General features: G+C 45.1%; 3 protein-coding genes across 3 annotated transcripts; 1 reads left to right on the forward strand and 2 right to left on the reverse strand.

The window, feature by feature from the left end:
• Positions 1-6,382: 6,382 nt before the first annotated feature.
• On the reverse strand, positions 6,383-6,682 carry ONS95_014697 (uncharacterized protein; the record flags this gene model as incomplete). Its single annotated transcript, XM_058508364.1, has 1 exon — positions 6,383-6,682. The coding sequence occupies one exon, from the start codon at positions 6,680-6,682 to the stop codon at positions 6,383-6,385; it is 300 nt and encodes a 99-aa protein (XP_058356050.1).
• Positions 6,683-8,116: 1,434 nt separating this feature from the next.
• Positions 8,117-12,754, forward strand: ONS95_014698 (uncharacterized protein). Its single transcript, XM_058508365.1, has 2 exons — positions 8,117-9,439; positions 9,504-12,754. Exons 1-2 carry the CDS (start codon positions 9,404-9,406, stop codon positions 12,003-12,005), a joined length of 2,538 nt encoding a protein of 845 aa, XP_058356051.1. The 5' UTR covers positions 8,117-9,403; the 3' UTR covers positions 12,006-12,754.
• A 2,646-nt stretch (positions 12,755-15,400) lies between these two features.
• Positions 15,401-16,581, reverse strand: PP1 (Serine/threonine-protein phosphatase pp1; the record flags this gene model as incomplete). The annotated part of the gene is made up of 4 exons (XM_058508366.1): positions 15,401-15,493; positions 15,553-15,852; positions 15,931-16,332; positions 16,402-16,581. The coding sequence occupies 4 exons, from the start codon at positions 16,579-16,581 to the stop codon at positions 15,401-15,403; spliced, it is 975 nt and encodes a 324-aa protein (XP_058356052.1).
• Between the last annotated feature and the right edge of the window lie 75 nt (positions 16,582-16,656).

The raw sequence follows: 16,656 nt of genomic DNA on the forward strand, positions 1-16,656 counted from the left end.
GAATATTCGGTAATAGACTTAATAACGATTAAATAATATATTAATAAAAACCTAGCGAAGGGATTTATCTGAGAGTCTAAATCTCTATAAGGGAGTAATATCTTATTCGTAGAGAAGAAAGACGGAGGACGATGAATATATATTAACTACTATTAATTAAATAATACTATAAAGAAGGATTATTATACACTACTATTAGCTAAAGAGCTATAGGATAGACTCGTTAGAGCTAAGATTTTCACTTAGCTTGACTTATAAGGAGCGTATAACCTTATTAGGATAGCTAAGGGTGAAGAAGAAAAAACAGTATTTCGCACTTGTTTCAGTTACTACGAGTATATAGTTATACCCTTTAGCTTAACTAACGTACTAGTTATATTTCAGTGTCTAATTAATAATATTTTACGGCCTTACTTAGACGTAACGTATATATATTATTTAGATGATATACTAGTCTACTCTAAATTAGAGAAGTAATATATAAAGGATATTATAGCTATTCTCTAGAGGCTAGAGGACGCTTACTTATTACTTAAACTAGAGAAGTGTAACTTCCACGTAGATGAGGTTATCTTTTTAAGCTATATAGTTACTACTATAGGATTAGCTATAGATCCTAAAAAGATTAAAGTAATTATCAAGTAGATAGGGCCTATGAATATTAAAGAAGTATAATTATTCCTTAGGTTTACTAACTTCTATAAGCGATTTATTAAAGACTACTTGAAAATCGCCGGGCTACTTATAGAGTTAACTTATAAGGATAAGGAATTCTACTAGTCTAATAGCGTATAAAAAGTATTTAAGGTACTTAAAGCGGCTTTTATCACGGAACTAGTACTTACTTCCTTTACTCTTAATAAAGAGATACGTATAAAGATAAACTCTTTAAACTACGCTATTAGAGCTATACTTAGCTAGCTGGGTAAGGACAGAAGATAGTAACTAGTCACTTACTATTCACGGAAACTATTACTAGTAGAACTTAACTATAATATATATAATAAGGAGTTACTAGTAATTATGGATATAATATGTAAATAGAAGGTCTACCTTAAGGGCGCTGCTTATAAGGTATAGATCCTAACGGACTATAAGAATCTTATTTACTTTATAACTATTAAGGAACTGAACTAATAGTAAGTTCGTTAGTATAAAACACTCTCTACTATTAAGCTTCGAATTTCTTATATTAAGGGAATAGAAAATACTCGAGCTGATACTCTAAGTAGGAAACTAGAATATCTTATAAATAAAACTTACGAATCTTATACTATACTATGAAGAGATAGTAATTCATTAATAGTTAATTACCGATAGCTAGCTTTAACAGGCTAAGTCACTAAGAAGATCTGGAAGGACTATACTAATAACCTAGTTATAACTAAATAGAAGAAGTAGCTAAGTAAAGGATTCTCCTTCACCTTAAATAACACGCTTCTATACTAAGAACGAATCTATATACTTACTAGGGATAGGATTAAATTTATTATGTACTAGTATAAGCTACTCGCTTATAGATACTAAGGGGTAGCTAAGACGCTATCTAAGCTATCTAGGGAATACTACTTCTTAGGAATAAGGAAGGTAGTTAAAAATATAGTAGCGTTATATGATATATATATCCGGAACAAGGTATTATACTATACTTTATATAAGCTCATAAAGTTACTAATAATACTACCTCGCCTATAGAAATTAATCGCTTTAGATTTCATAGTTAAGCTACTACTCTTAAAAGATCTAATTATAAGAATTATATATGATTCAATCTATATAATAACAGATAAGTTCATAAAGTATATATATATAGTACTAGTACTTAGAACATAAGATACGCTTATAATAGCGTAAGTATTCCTTAAAATAATCTTTATAAGCTATAGAATACTAGATAAGATTATCTTAGATAGAGATAAGCTCTTTACCTCGAAGTTCTAGAAAACTCTTATCACGCTCTTAAGAATAAAGTAAAAAATATTAACTATATTCTATCCTTAGACTAATACATAGATAGAACGAATTAACTAGATAATAGAGACTTATCTTTAGTATTATATAAATTATAAGTAAGATAACTAAGTATAACTACTCTTACTTACTTAGTTTATATATAATAGCGCGGATTAAGAGACTATTAGAGTATCGCTATTCTACGCGAATTATAGGTATAATCCTACGGTATATAATCTACTAATAGCCGGTCAGAGTACCGCGTAAGAAGCTATACTATAAGTAAGTAAGCTTAAATAGCTCTATAAAGAATTATTAACTAATATTCTCTTTATCACGTAAAGATCTATAATCTACTATAATAGAAAGCGTAGTATAAGACTAATACTTAAGGAGGGAGATAAAGTCTACTTACTTAGAAAGAATATTATAACTAAACGACTAAGTTATAAATTAGATTATAAAAAGCTAGGACTATTTAGGATTACTAAAGTTAAGGGACTAGTTAATTATTAACTAGCTCTGCTAAAAATAATAAATATCTACCTAGTATTCTATATATCTCTCCTCGAACTAGTACTACTAGGAGTACTACTTACTCCTATTACTGAAATATAACTGATTAATCTAAACGCTAAATATAAGGTAGAAGCTATTCTTAACTATTAGTATTTCTATAGTAAACTAAAATATCTAATCAAATAGAAAAAGTACCTATAATTAGAAAATACTTAAGAACCTAAATCTAACTTCTACTACCTTAAGCTTCTACAGGGATTCTATTAAAGAAATCTAAGTTTACTTAGAAAGAAGGGGACCTAAGGTTAGGAGCCGGGCCCTTGAAAAAAGATACTAAGTAAGTGTTAAGTTTAAAGGCAGGGAACTAAGAAGTAGAATTATCCTCGACAGGCTTAAAGGGAGGCGTTAGAGGGTAAGCAGGGGTTATAGTTTTTCCTATCTTAAACTAATATATAAGTTATTTAAGAGTGAACCTCTTGATATACCCTGAGGTATTATAATTATAACGCTTTAAGTAAATACACTTAGAGTATCGTTTCGAAATAGATAAATCTAGGAAGTAAGTATAGGAAAAGCTATAGCAGAAGGAATAAGGCTTTACAAGTTATATAGTATACTTGATATAAAGCGCGAGCTAGATACTCTGTTTTTTCTTTATCTAAGCGATACTCGATTTCTTTATAACACTAGATATAATAGATAAGGAAGATAGTTATTAGCAACTATCGATATTTCTTAAGGTTATACTTAAGCGTAGGGACTATACTAAGCTAAGAGGGGGATAGTATTATAAACCCCTTAGCGCTATAGTTCAGTTAATACTTATATAATAATAAAACTATTAGTAGTACTATTAATAGAGTAGTACTAGCTAGGGAATAATATAAGAATAATCGAGTAGTACTACTATATACTCACGCTTTAGTAGTAATAGTTACTTAGATCACGGTAGATAATAAGTCACGTGATAGATCCCTAGATCCCTGGATCCCCTTATAAGAAAACAGATCTAAGGATCTAAAGATCTAGTATCTTAAGGGATCTAAGGTAAACGAAGGTTCTATATAAGACTAGCACGTCTACTATTAGATAAGAGCTTTATACTTAACTTTAAATAGTATTCTAATACTTAGTAACTATCTTCCCGTCTATATAATACACTTACCTCTTAATTATTAGAGATTAACTATAGCTTTCTATATTTACAGCGAGTAAATACCGGACTATTATAAATACTGTAAAGTTACTAAACTCCTAGGAAAACAGGAGACGTAAGCACTATATATATGCTAGTATATTACAGGAGTTAATAAGGTATAATCGAGGCTCCTTATATAATATAAGTTATCGGTAATGCTTCGGCGATACTCTGGCGTCGCTTCGGGAATATTTAGCGCTATACTGCTTTAGAAGGCTCTATTTACTACAGATATAGAGAATAGTAGGGCTGTTAGAAATATAGGGATTATAGGCGTAGACTCAGTACTGTAGGCCGTACTACTGAGTACGTTACCCCTTTATATAGGAGATTCTCTCTCTCTGTAGTAGCTCCTTATGCAACTGTAATTATGACAATCTTAGCTTGTGCTTTTGAGCTGTCTAGGGTATTCAGCTAATCAGAAGACTTCAGTCAGGCCTTCGCCCATAAAACTGGCAGTTTAACATTCAAGCTTGGGGGGGGATAGTACGGGTAGCGTATGGTAACTAACCTTGGGACATTCAGGGTCCATAGGAGATTTTTCTCCCGATCATAGTACAGTGCTCTAGCAAGCCTTGATTGCCTTTCACCACGCATCGCACTATCACCAGCGAAAACTCCACTTGGTCTCAGGAGTTGACCTTCACAGAAGCCAACGAACAGAACGAAGCTACTCGTACATTCAAAGCTATACAGCAGGATATAAGATAGAGAAAATGACGTAGTTTTTGGATCCTTCGACGTGTCAACAGTCTAGGGTGACCCCCGCAATGCGACGTTGGTGGGGTATCGGGCATGAAGTAAAGAAGAATCGCAGGGACGAGGCATGGAAAACTAACGCCGACCTGCCTCCCAGATGGCAATTCCTGGGGAGGCGTTCTCACCGAGTCTCAATTCGACTTCTTTGATTGACTTGACTTGTGTTGTGATTATTGAGGGGCGGAGTGACGTTGGAATGTGTCTCGCCAGGCTTTTCTGCGGCCTTGGCCAGATAATAGGGGTCCTGTTAAAGTAACGTGATGCTGATGTAAATTCCGTGACATTTTACAGGCAGACCAATCGCTTGAACAGGTGTTCAAAGCTTGAAATAGATTGAGTTACTACTGGTGGTATGGTGAATATGACTTCATCAAGCATTCTGGATGCCGAGTCAAGACGAGGCTCCTGACTCGATCTATCCCACGTTTCTGGAAGCATTCGCTGATAGTCAAATCCCCCACCTGGAGATCTACACCAAATGAGCGTTGTACTGCAGATGTTTGGGGCCAGTTACGGAGAGTAGGACCGTCGCTTGACTCTCCTATCCTTTTTCACCCTTTCTCGTCTTTCCCCTCATGTTGGTAGATCCGTGTTTTACCCGCCTGGACATCAATTGTTGTCGTTACTTGATGTACTGATGAAACATCGGTGAGCATCGTCGACCCTGGTCAACGAGGCAAACAAGCTCGCTCAAAACGATTTCAGAAGTGTTTCGATACTGCAAGGGTGAAATACAATCTGGTGTGGAAGACCGGCATCGGATCGAAGCTAATACTCTTGGTGCCAAATATCGACGCTGCTCAAAGTCTCAGAGAGGCAGGAAACTCCCTCGAGTTCGCGTCGGATGACTTTCTCGATGAAGCGCACATGCCGCCAGGATGAGGCCAGGATCTTAGCGTTCCGTGATGTGCATTTTGGTGCACGGAGCAACTGTGATAAGAAAATAAGGTTTTTGGTCGCCCAAAGAGGGGAGGGACCATGGAGGGGCAGAGGGGCAAACGAGGGATGGTGGCTGGGTGGGATTGGAAGGGTCCAACTTGTCAACCCCTCACTCACCGCCATGCGCTACAGCTGTCGAAACAGACTTCACGATCAATTGCGCCCGTCATCGTGGTGTTGTGCTTTTCCTTTCCAGTACAGATTAGAACTCCATTCGCTCTCGCGATCCGTGGTGGAAAGTATCAATGTGATGGTCGCGCCACTGAGAAGTTTCATGGAGGTAGGTCCGTCCAGTACGGGTTTACAGGTGAACCTCGATGGGATCGAATCAGACACCCCCGAGACTTCCGGATGCTAGAAGTAGAAAGTGAATATCGAGATGTGGTAGAAGCTTAGGAATAGAGTCAGGTGTGTATTTTGGACCTGGGTAAGTACTAATGCCATGGCATGGAATGATGCTGGGGTTCATTCCATATTGTCCCGACGGCCAACCCCACACTGTTGGATGGACGGTCGTGGTGACTGGTGATATGCGAGATGGAATGCTGCAGATTCCATCCAAACCAGACCAATGATTGGCATGCATAGGATGCCTCGGTAGTCTACATCGAGTATTCCATTGTCGAATAGTGAGTCTGCGATGCAGCCAAACAGCGTCATACTTGCTTTTCTTTCTTGCACACCGTTCACTCTGTGGTAAGTGCGTCGTCCTGCATTTGACAATTCTGTAGCGTGAATGAAGGCAATTTATTAATGCTCACTGAAGAACATTTAAATCAAAACACATTCCAGCTGAGATAGCTAGCCACTCTGAGCCAGAAGTTGCACACGCAAGACTGACAAGACTGACCAGGCTTTCATAATCATCTCTTGGGCTGACACCTGACAGCTGACTGAGGGTGGTTGATATGGAAGTGGGTGTTGAGACTCGGATCAGGAATGCAGAGGATTGGGAGGGTTTCGCCTGACCTCACCCGCGCCGGGCTTGAGGCTGATTCGGCTGTCTCGTATCCCTCACCCTAGGTAGATTTGCCCAAGGGTTTGTTGTTGGAAGTGGTGTGTACCGTATGAAAAGGCATTGAGTGTGGCAACGAAGAGCGAGTGTTGGAGTCTGATGTTGAAGCGGGGAGTAGAGAATGTGAGTCTGGCCGGGCCATGAAGGTGCCGTGAAAGCATGTTGGCGCCTTGCCTGCCTTCGCCTCCAGTCCCAAAATTGACGGCGACGAGGTCGTTTTCGCGGGGGTCAAGAACGAGATCTGACCTCGGTGGCTGATTGGTCGGTATGGTACTGGATGTTGGAGATTTGGAGGTCATCGCGGCTAGCAGTTGATATTGGCATCTGAGACAGCGAGACTTGACCCCTCCAAGGCCAAGACCCAAAGGCAGACGCACTGCAGGCTTGACCCGGCATGCATGTCACTGGAGCCAGTCAGCGTGGCGGTCAACCCAGCGACTTTCCCCCACCGACCAGGATCTCCCAATTCAGGCCGGAGAGGCAATTTCGAGGCCAGCCTGTTGATGTCGTCGATCGTGCTGGACGACGGCGGTGACAGTCGGGATAGTGTCATGGAATGGACCAAGAGGGCAGAGAGAAATTGGCACGACTCACACCGCGTATTGGTATTGGAAGCGTCTGGCGAGGATCGGTTGGAGCATGAGATGGAGGAGGATGGGCGGCTGTTTTGGATATCTCACTAAATGTGTCTTGCTCGCTGGTGGTGTTGACAGGTCTGAAAGGATTGAAGGAAAGAAGGCACGGCAAAAGGGCGACGCAGGCAGGCAGTGGTAATTAATTGCTGCATTCGTAAAACATGCAAGTGCGCAGTTCAGCTGAGCTGAGCTGAGCTGAGCTGAGCTGAGCTGAGCTGAGCTGAGGAATTGACGATTTGCAGATTTGCAGACTTGCAAAAGTGAGAATCGTGTAATCAGCAGTTTGTTGACTGCATTTGCGAATAGTGTTGTCTATCCCGGAGATGCAGCAACGAAGGAGCAGCGCTGGGAGTGAGGGACGACCAGTCGATGGACGGTTTAGTTGACACAAGGCCGATCCCTCCCTGAAGAGATATTAGGGTTTACATCCCACTACTGTATCGTTGGAATGTGCTCCGTAATGTGATGTACGGTACCAAGACAGGCGGTTATCTGACTATCATAATCGATATGATATCGATATGGCTTGAAAGCAGGCACAGGAAAGTTCAGTATCAACTATCAACACGAGCGGTGATGCCGTACCTACCTACCCTACAGTACAGTACAGTACAGTGCAGTACAATAACTATCCAAATCATGTCCATATCCATATCCATATCCATATCCATATCCATATCCATTTCCACATCCATATCCACATTGATTCTGTCGTCCCCCACCGATCAAGAAAGTCAACAGAAGCCAGCGTCCGACGGCAAAAACACAGGCGACAGCAGCACGGGCAGAAGTGAGAGCGACCCTGTCAGATTGTCAAATTAGCGAGCGCCCGTCAGGGAGTCGTCAGGGTTGTCAGGGTTGTCAGGGTTATCAGGGTTGTCAGGGTTGTCAGGGTTGTCAGGGTTCTCAGGAAGGATCACGACATCTTTTTTCAGGGTTCACCTCGCTAGCAAACGCTATTTTGCTTAACGGTCTCCACTGTTCGAGCACAGACAGCGGCGCTATTGCTTCTTCTGCGTTGATTTGCCCGCATCGTGGCCCTCCACCCGAAATTTGGACGTCCCATGCCATGCCATCCCATCCCATGCCACCCCATGCCCTTGCCTGGCCATTGCGCCGTAAATCTATCAGCGAGCGCCTCTTGCTCTGCATTATTGCAAAACAAAGCCGCTCTCAGCGCTCACTCACGACTCAAATACGGTACACACCCAGTTTAAGGGTATCTACCTACCTACTGATGACTACCTCTGTCATTTGAAGTCACGGTCATCCAACATCCTCCCACACACCCACACACCCACTCATCTACCTTTCTCTTCTCGGCCTCGTCCGTTCCCTGCCGTTGCCGTGGCCGTCTGTTAAAACACGCTATCGTCTCTGCGGCCTCATCGTGATACTACTTACCTACCTACTTGACATCCATTCTCTTCTCCTCTCCACTTCTTTGCTCCAATACTCGCATACTCGACTTTGCTGTTTTGTGCGTGCGGCGCCTGCATCTGCAAGCACTCGAGAGACAAGGAAGACATTGGACGCATATCAGTCACCCTTGCCTGGTCCAAACTGCCTGCAGCACTAACCAGCAGAGTGGATGCTTGCGCCGGCCTGGCCTGTGGACGAACGAGATAGCCTGCCCGACCTCGCTCTGCATACACTTGCATGAGCAGACAAACTCGTCGTGAAGCCAGAAGCCACCCATCTCCACTAGCACCCACTATTATTGGCCCGTCCCGAGACAGAGAGACAGAGAGAGGGACCGCTGTGCTGCACTGGAAGACAGACGAGAAGGAACTTTTACTACATGTCGTCGGCCTCTTAACTTCCTCTTCCGTCCTCCACTTACTTACTCTGCTCTGTCCCTCGTTGCTCCAGAGCGTTTGTACTTGGAGCTGTGTTGCTCACGGTGCTCAGCACGACCACGGCCTCAACTCTGCCTCGAGGTACGTCTGCAACGCTCTCTCCCACTCTCGCACGTCAGTCCACGTCGTCTGCTTCGCGGCACCGTGTTATTCACCCCTCCATCGTGCCCAGGAGCGTGTCGAGACTTTTTCACAAATGCCCCAGGCTTCACCCAGAACACCGGGACGTAGCTTTGTCGAGAAGGCCGCGACCAATCGCTCAACTGCTCGTCTCTAACTTCTCTCTCTTTTGCTTTCCGTTCCTCTCATTCAAGCCGCATTTCAAGACTGATCTAATGTTGTGTTACTTCTAGACCGCCTCGCCCTCCTTCCCTCCTCCTCTCTCCCCATAACTCGAGTCGCACGTCTATCACACGAGCCCCTCCGAAGTTGAGATACAAGGCAGTGGGTAGCCTTCTCAACGCGTCGTGTCTGCCGAAGGGCTTTAGACTCCCTACACACTTGCGATAAACCACATGCATCCTCAATGATGGACACCGAGGATGGTCAGTTCTTTATAAAGGTAGGCAGGCAGCCGCAGGTTTATGTATTCCCTGTTCCGACGACACGAGGCTAACATCCAGCAGAACTTGGCTCACTTTGTTCGAACGCACGAGAAGGCTTTGGCAAACGCTCTACAATTGCGACGCCAGCAGGCTCCTAAGCATGGTTCTTCACAGAGTGTATCTGGATCCGTTGGAGGGGCAGCGACTCCCACCTCTCCAACAAGTACACACCCTCCCTCATCCGCTTCTTCTGCTACGACATCGAGCACACTCGCTGCAGCCCTCTCCCTCCCATACTTGACATTTGCCTCGCATAACATTAAACCTGCCAAACTTGCTCTTACGCCCCATCACCTCTTCTACCTCTTGTCACGATTCGAAGATCTAGGTATAACGGTAGGGCCTATGAATGTGCGGTTGGAAAATCTACACTCAGATACTTCCGCAGCCAACTATGTCTCTTTTTTGAGCCAGTCACAGCGCCCGAAAGGCCGCGGCGGCTCTGATAATGGGTCCATACACTCCGTATCCAGTGTGCGAAGTGTGATGTCCGGTATGTCCTCGTTATGGTCAAATTTTCGCTTAGGATCTGGAGGCGCTGCTGCTAGAACCGAAAAGCAGAAGGCTGCAATCGAAGCCGACCTCAAATACCTATACTCGGCATTCACAAAGATCCCTTGCCTGAGACTGGCACCGGATCGTCGAGCCCGATTAATAGAAGGCTACGAAGAATTCCCATTCGATAGCGCTGTTCCTCTTCTCGCTTTCAAGAATATCAGTGCATTGGAGATAAGTGATATCGACATTCGACAGTTCTTCGGATGGGATCGTCTTGCTGAACAATTAAGATCTTTGACTGTGAAGCGTGCTGGAGTAGACGACCCTGCAGATCTGCTCATCAACATTGTGCTGGACGACATGGACAAGAGACGGCGGAGATCTTCCAAAGCACAAATGTCTCCAACCTCAACATGGGCAGCGGCTACCAGCCCTAGACGCAGTCCTACAATGGCACATGCGGAACTGGTCAAATCAAACTCAGCACCGGGTTCACCTGATGATCGGAATCATATTGGCGATGAAAGCGAAGAGCGAGGGGCTTCACTTGTGCGGTCCGGGTCGGATGGCGCGAAGTCTCCCACCAAGGCCAGGCCAAGGAGCAATTCTCCCATGCGACCTAACAGTTCAAGAACTGGTTCTACTCATGGCCATCTTAGAGGTTCTCACAAAGTCAAGAGATCTGGATCAGGCAGTTCTCATTCGAGCATGTCAGAAAGCTGGCACAATCCTCGGAGCAGTTCATCGAATCTATTGTCAATGGGGATTTTACCCTCATCTAAATGGAGATTTCTCAAGCATCTCAGTCTTGCTGATAACGGTCTGACTTCCATATCTGCCTCGAGCTTGGCACCGCTGGCCAACACCCTTCACTCTCTGGATCTCTCGTCCAATCTGTTCGCACAGATCCCCGATTGTCTTGCCTCTCTGACTGCCCTTCGGGCCCTCAACTTGTCGAATTGTATGATTGACTCCCTTCATTCATTGACCAGAAATCCCCTCCCAGCGATCTCGGCCTTGAACCTTCGGTCAAATAGACTGATATCTATTGCTGGTGTTGAGAGACTCTACCCTCTCGAGAGACTCGACTTGCGGGACAACAAGATGACAGATCCTACCGAGCTGGCGAGACTGACTGGAATACCCGATATCAGAGAGATCTGGGTGTCTGGTAATCCATTTACGAGGACTCATGGCAGCTACAGAGTGATCATCTTCAACCTCTTCAGAAGCACTCCTGGGTATACAGAGGACATTTTGATTGATACATATGCGCCAGGCTACAGCGAAAGACGGCAACTCGTTGAAAGGGTAGCAGAGAAAGCGAATGTGCCCGTTGTCAAGCCTCCTCCACAAGACCTCGGACCCTCTGCGTTCGAAGTAAACAAGCCAATTATCGAATACCCCTCCTCTCGAGAGCCTTCTGTATTACGCAAGGAACGGCCGATACCAGCAGCTACAACAAGCGAGATACATACCAGTTCCTCTGGGCGAAGGAGGAGAACGCCTAAGAGAAGAATCGTTGACCTCTCGACTTCAGAAACTTCTCCTAGCAAGCCTGTGAAACCTGCTGTCAGACCTGCAACAGAGCAAGCAACGTCTACCGCTGCAGGGTCCGACAGTGGATATGGTATCAGTCCCGATCCATCACCCGGTACCTTTCCGTCATATATGCCGTCAGATCCTCGACAGACACAGAGCCAGACAGATATTCCTCGGATAGATACATCGGTAGTGCCGCGACTACCCCCCATAGAGACAGTGACATACGACACTCCTCTCGTCAAATCACAAAACAACAAAGAGTCAGAGGACTGGAAAGTCAGCGGAGAGATCTATAGAAAGAAGCTCGAAGCGTTGCGGAACGAGGTTGGTAATGGCTGGCTTTCCGTCCTGAGCGAAGAAGGCTGGGACTCGCAGCGGAATCCCCAACAAACCTTTGGGAGCCCGGATTACAGTCCTGCGAACACCATTCGGCCGAGTCCTACCACACCTCGGGCCAACAGTCAACGGACATTAGGATAAATAAGTCCCGCCGGCGGTCCCCTTCACTGGAGGATTGCCACCACAACCGGAGATTGCGGTGGACGGGTCATCAACGTCCACGCGGCGGCGGTAGTTACGTTTGGGAGGCTGTTCTTGATACCCATGGTCTTTTTTCTTCTCTTCCCAAAAAAGTTGCATTTCGACTCTGGTGTGTGTGCTGTTTCTTGAACCAAAAAGACTTTTGCATTAAATTTGGGGCGGACGGGGTCTACTCGTTTCTCGTTTTATTCCTTGTCATCAGCATAGCGTCTGGGTTGGGAGGTCATCTTCACTTTTGGTTTTTCTTATGCTGTTTCTTCTCCTTCTACCGAGTGGGGTGACATGTCTTTGTGGAGAGAGAATGTCACCTATTTCTTCTTTCTTACTTCTTCTTCTGATAAGCATTTTGGTGCGAAAGCTAGATCTCAGATTGGTGGGACAGTATGGAGGCTTTGTAAAATATGGGATACCTTTTCTTTTCTTCTTCCTTTTTACTTTACATCGGGTTGGTCTATGGAGTGTGGGATGGAAATGGGGCGTTTGATGCTTTATTCTGTTGGTTTTTACCCTGATGATGGCTGGCATTTGTTCTTGTTTGTTGTATCTGCATTGAGCGAGCGGGAATACAAATGACCAGACGAACGAACGCACGTACGACATGGATGGATGGATGGGCATGGCATGACCCGGCTGGTACTGGAGGTGGGAGGCATAATGAAACAAACCTTTTTTAGCTGCTAAGATGCCGTCTTCTCTCAAACTGACTATGATGGGATATGTGATTTAGTAACACTTTGTGAGTCTAGCCATGGACTGTCAAAGCATCCCTCACCCATTCTGGGGCTATATACAGAGGCCCAATATCTACCTCGCCCTCCTCCCGATTTGCCTTGGTCTAGTCTTCCACACACTCGCAGATGTTAACAGTTACTTACACTCACACTCCTATGAACGCTCTCCGCTCCCCTTGAACTCTCCAACCATTCATTTCCAAAAATAAAACTCGTACTTCCCCTCATTCGAAGCTCAGCCAAATCTCCCTACCATAATGGACGTAACTCTCTTTGTCCCTGCCCTCGTACCCTCCCTCCGTCCCTCCGTCTCTCCCGTATATAAAACATATAATGTCTCAAGTCAGGCTCAGCAAGCTTAGTAGTAGCGAGAAGAACATTGCAGTGACTTCGTGATGACGAGTAGCATATATAGACTTGGATACATAGATCATCAATCACCATTGACACGGCCCAGTTGCTGATGAGCCCAGTCTGAGCCTTTGTATCAGGCTCCTCCCAGATTCCGGCAGAAGAGAAGACACAAGAACGGAGACTCATCGAAATAGAGCTAGATTCACAGATACAAATCAATCAGCCAAGATAGTTTGGAGAGTCTGTGTATTGGAGAGGTTATATGCTAGGTAAGTACTACCTACCCAAGCAAGCTCAATGATCCTTTGGAGAGTAAGAGGAAGGACACTATAAGATGCAAGTGATTGCTTTGATGTGCACACCTAATTTCGGTCCAGTGGTGTCCAGAATCGGCTGGCCTTGATACCCCGACTGACTGATTGACTGACTTGCTGGATGGTATATGGTCAAGCTGAGATCCCGACCATGAATGGCTGAATGTGACGTAACGAATTTATAATTTATTTCGAGCAGAGTAGAGAAGACGGAAGGTTAGAGCGCTCGTGAAGGGGATGAAGGCGCGAGCGACTGGATGTTGAGTGAGATGGGAATAGTACCGTAGTGTTTGCCTATCTTATCCTGGAAAGCTTGAAACGCATAAATGGCATGACAGAATAACTCGAGACCACTCAAATAAAAGAAATGAATAGAGGATGTGAGGAGGGGGTTAGAAAATCACTTGTACAAATGGTCAGGCATAAGGACACGGAGGGGGGCTTGCAGATAGTCTCATGCCACCAAATGATCATGTATATACCTTCGGTGCATAGGCTGGTGATGGGCGAGTGTGAATTTTGACAATTTTTTGGCAGCTAGAGGCTTTTGCAGGGTACATAACCTGTGCAATTCGAATCCTCTAGCATAGGCAAGGGAAACGCTATCTCGGTTTTGAGGACAACGATTGGCATGATTGCCGCCCAAAGCTCAGGGCTTGGATGTCACAGCTTGGAAAGACTGGCTGAAGCTAAAAAGCAGATGACTGTCCAACGTCCGATGATGGTTGAAACGAGTACTTGCTCATCAGATGGAATGAAAGGACGTATATCTCTCCATCACGAAGCGAATTCCCTGCTTGGCATGTCAATATAAAGGCGACCAAGCGAGAGGAAAGGCTGGAATGGGAAACATCAACAATCTACAAACAACGGTAAGCGAGCGGTAGTTTGAACAAATCAGGTACAAGTAGTAAATTCCTTTTGCCGTGTCATTTAACAGACGCGACCAAATATGTAAACAATGTTTGAGATCACCAAAGGTTCGTTCCGTGTCAGTTCACATGCTCCACTCGCAATGTAAATCAGATCGCTCGGTGTGGAGCAGTGCAAGCATCGAAAGCAAGCAGTTATTAATTATGGCAGCAGTAGACAAGACGGAGAAGGGTCAAACTAGAAGAACAGAAGAGGAGGGAAAAGCCAGAAGAAGTCCACACACAGCCACCGCAAGCATATCAGAGTGCCGACTGCAAGTCGAACCTAAACACAATCAGACCCTGCCCACCCCGCTCTCACACCCCTAACGCTAGATCTGCCATTGCCTTGCCCACAATCAGTATAGCCATACAAACAGGTCGTCAATTCGCGGATTCGTTCGTTCAGTCAGTCGCATTGATTGGTCGAAAAGAGAAAAGAGCTACACAGACAGATAAAAAAGTAACCCTTAACATTGCGCGCAGAAGAAGCAGGCCTCTCGCACATCATAATCTCATATACACACTGGAAGATGCCACCAGAGCCAAGCTCGCTCCATTTAACCAGTTTCCCATATGCCGCCCCCAGAACGAAGAATGAAGAAGAAAAACCCCCGCTTGTCCCTGTAAACTTTCTTTCTTTCTTTTGGAGGATAAGTTCGTCGTGAAAGTCGTGGTTGGTCGTTTCGATTCGCAGCTTTCGAGGCTCATGCATGGGGTGTTCGATCGTATTAGCTGAATGGGTGGTGGGGAAAAGGAGATGTGTACAATCGAGACATGTCGTCGAGAGGTAGCCCGCCGTGTGACGCAAGGTATGCACGCACGCCACCATAGTTATGTTATCGGATGAGAGGTCGAGTGATGTTCGAGATGTAGAGCTTGGGTCAATCGAGACTGAGGATGGGAAATAGACGGTTCGAGTAGCGCATTGGCGAGATTTTTGTCCGGAGACTCGAGAGAAAATCGCGAAGGTGTGTTTATCTGCGTCCGAACCTGCTATACACATAGAAGTTCGTAATAGTTCACTAATGCTTGGGTTTCCTCGGAGGAGTGACGGGCCTGCTGGCACCAAGACCACCGTAAACGTACTTTTGTTTCTTCTCCGCTGGCTTCAAGATCTGGACAGGAAAAAGGTTAATGGCTGCTGGATGTTTTCGGATCTTTGTAGATAACTAACCTGGAACGAACATAACAGGCTCTCATCCACACTCATCATTGCTCCGGCATTGTCAAACTCTCCACAGTAATTGGGGGCACTGAAAAGTGTTACCAACTGCCGCTTTGAGAAAAACTCATAACCATCTTCGACGACCTGATGAGCACGGCATATCAAGTCCATATCATGCTTTTGTAGGAACCTAGATACGACATCTGGACCGAAGGTGAAGGAGACACCGCGATCGTTTTCGCTCCAGCCAGTGATGTCCTTGTCTGGATCAGACCAGAGAAGATCACAGAGAAGACCGCAATCAGGGATCTAGAATTGGGTTAGTCAGAGCTCAGGCCCTCTCTCGGGGAGCCGAGAGATGGCAAGAAAAGAAATGGATAGACTTACATCGGTTGGGCGCATGACCCGACGGATTTGCTCCATAGAGTTCAAGTCAGGGCTCAAACCACCATGCATTGTGAAGATCTTCTCATCGATGATTGCTGCGATGGGGAGGCAGTTGAAGCAATCGGTGAAGGTCTTCCACAGCTTGATATTGTACCGTCTCTTGCATTCGTCATAGAAGCCATAGATTCGGTTGATTGAGGCGCATTCGTGGTTGCCGCGGAGAATGAAGAAATTTTCAGGGTACTTGATCTTATAGGCCAGGAGCAAGCAGATTGTCTCGAGAGATTGCTTGCCTCGATCGACATAGTCTCCAAGGAAAAGGTAGTTTGCCTCTGGTGGGAAGCCGCCATACTCAAACAGACGGAGCAGATCGTAGTATTGACCGTGGATATCACCGCAGATCTGCAGGCACGCGACAGGTCAGTACATGTACATCTTGAGTGGGGTGATATTGGTGGCACAGGAGCGTACCTTGATGGGAGCCTCAAGCTCGAGAAGGATAGGTTGAGAAATGAAGATCTCGCGGGCCTTTGTGCATAGATAACGGATCTCGGCTTCCAGGAGCTGAACTTGTTTGCCTGGTCGGCTGCCTCTAACTTCCAGCAGTCTATCGATGATGGAATCGAGATCTACATCGTTCTGGTCCGCCATGGCTTCTGTCCTCTCTTGGGGAAGAAGGAGACGGGGTTGTGTGTTGGGGCTTCCGCAGTTATGTAAGGTGGGGGA

The sequence above is a fragment of the Cadophora gregata genome (assembly GCF_030347475.1).
Source record: "Cadophora gregata isolate MNR1 chromosome Unknown scaffold_9, whole genome shotgun sequence".
Classification (NCBI taxonomy): domain Eukaryota; kingdom Fungi; phylum Ascomycota; class Leotiomycetes; order Helotiales; family Ploettnerulaceae; genus Cadophora; species Cadophora gregata.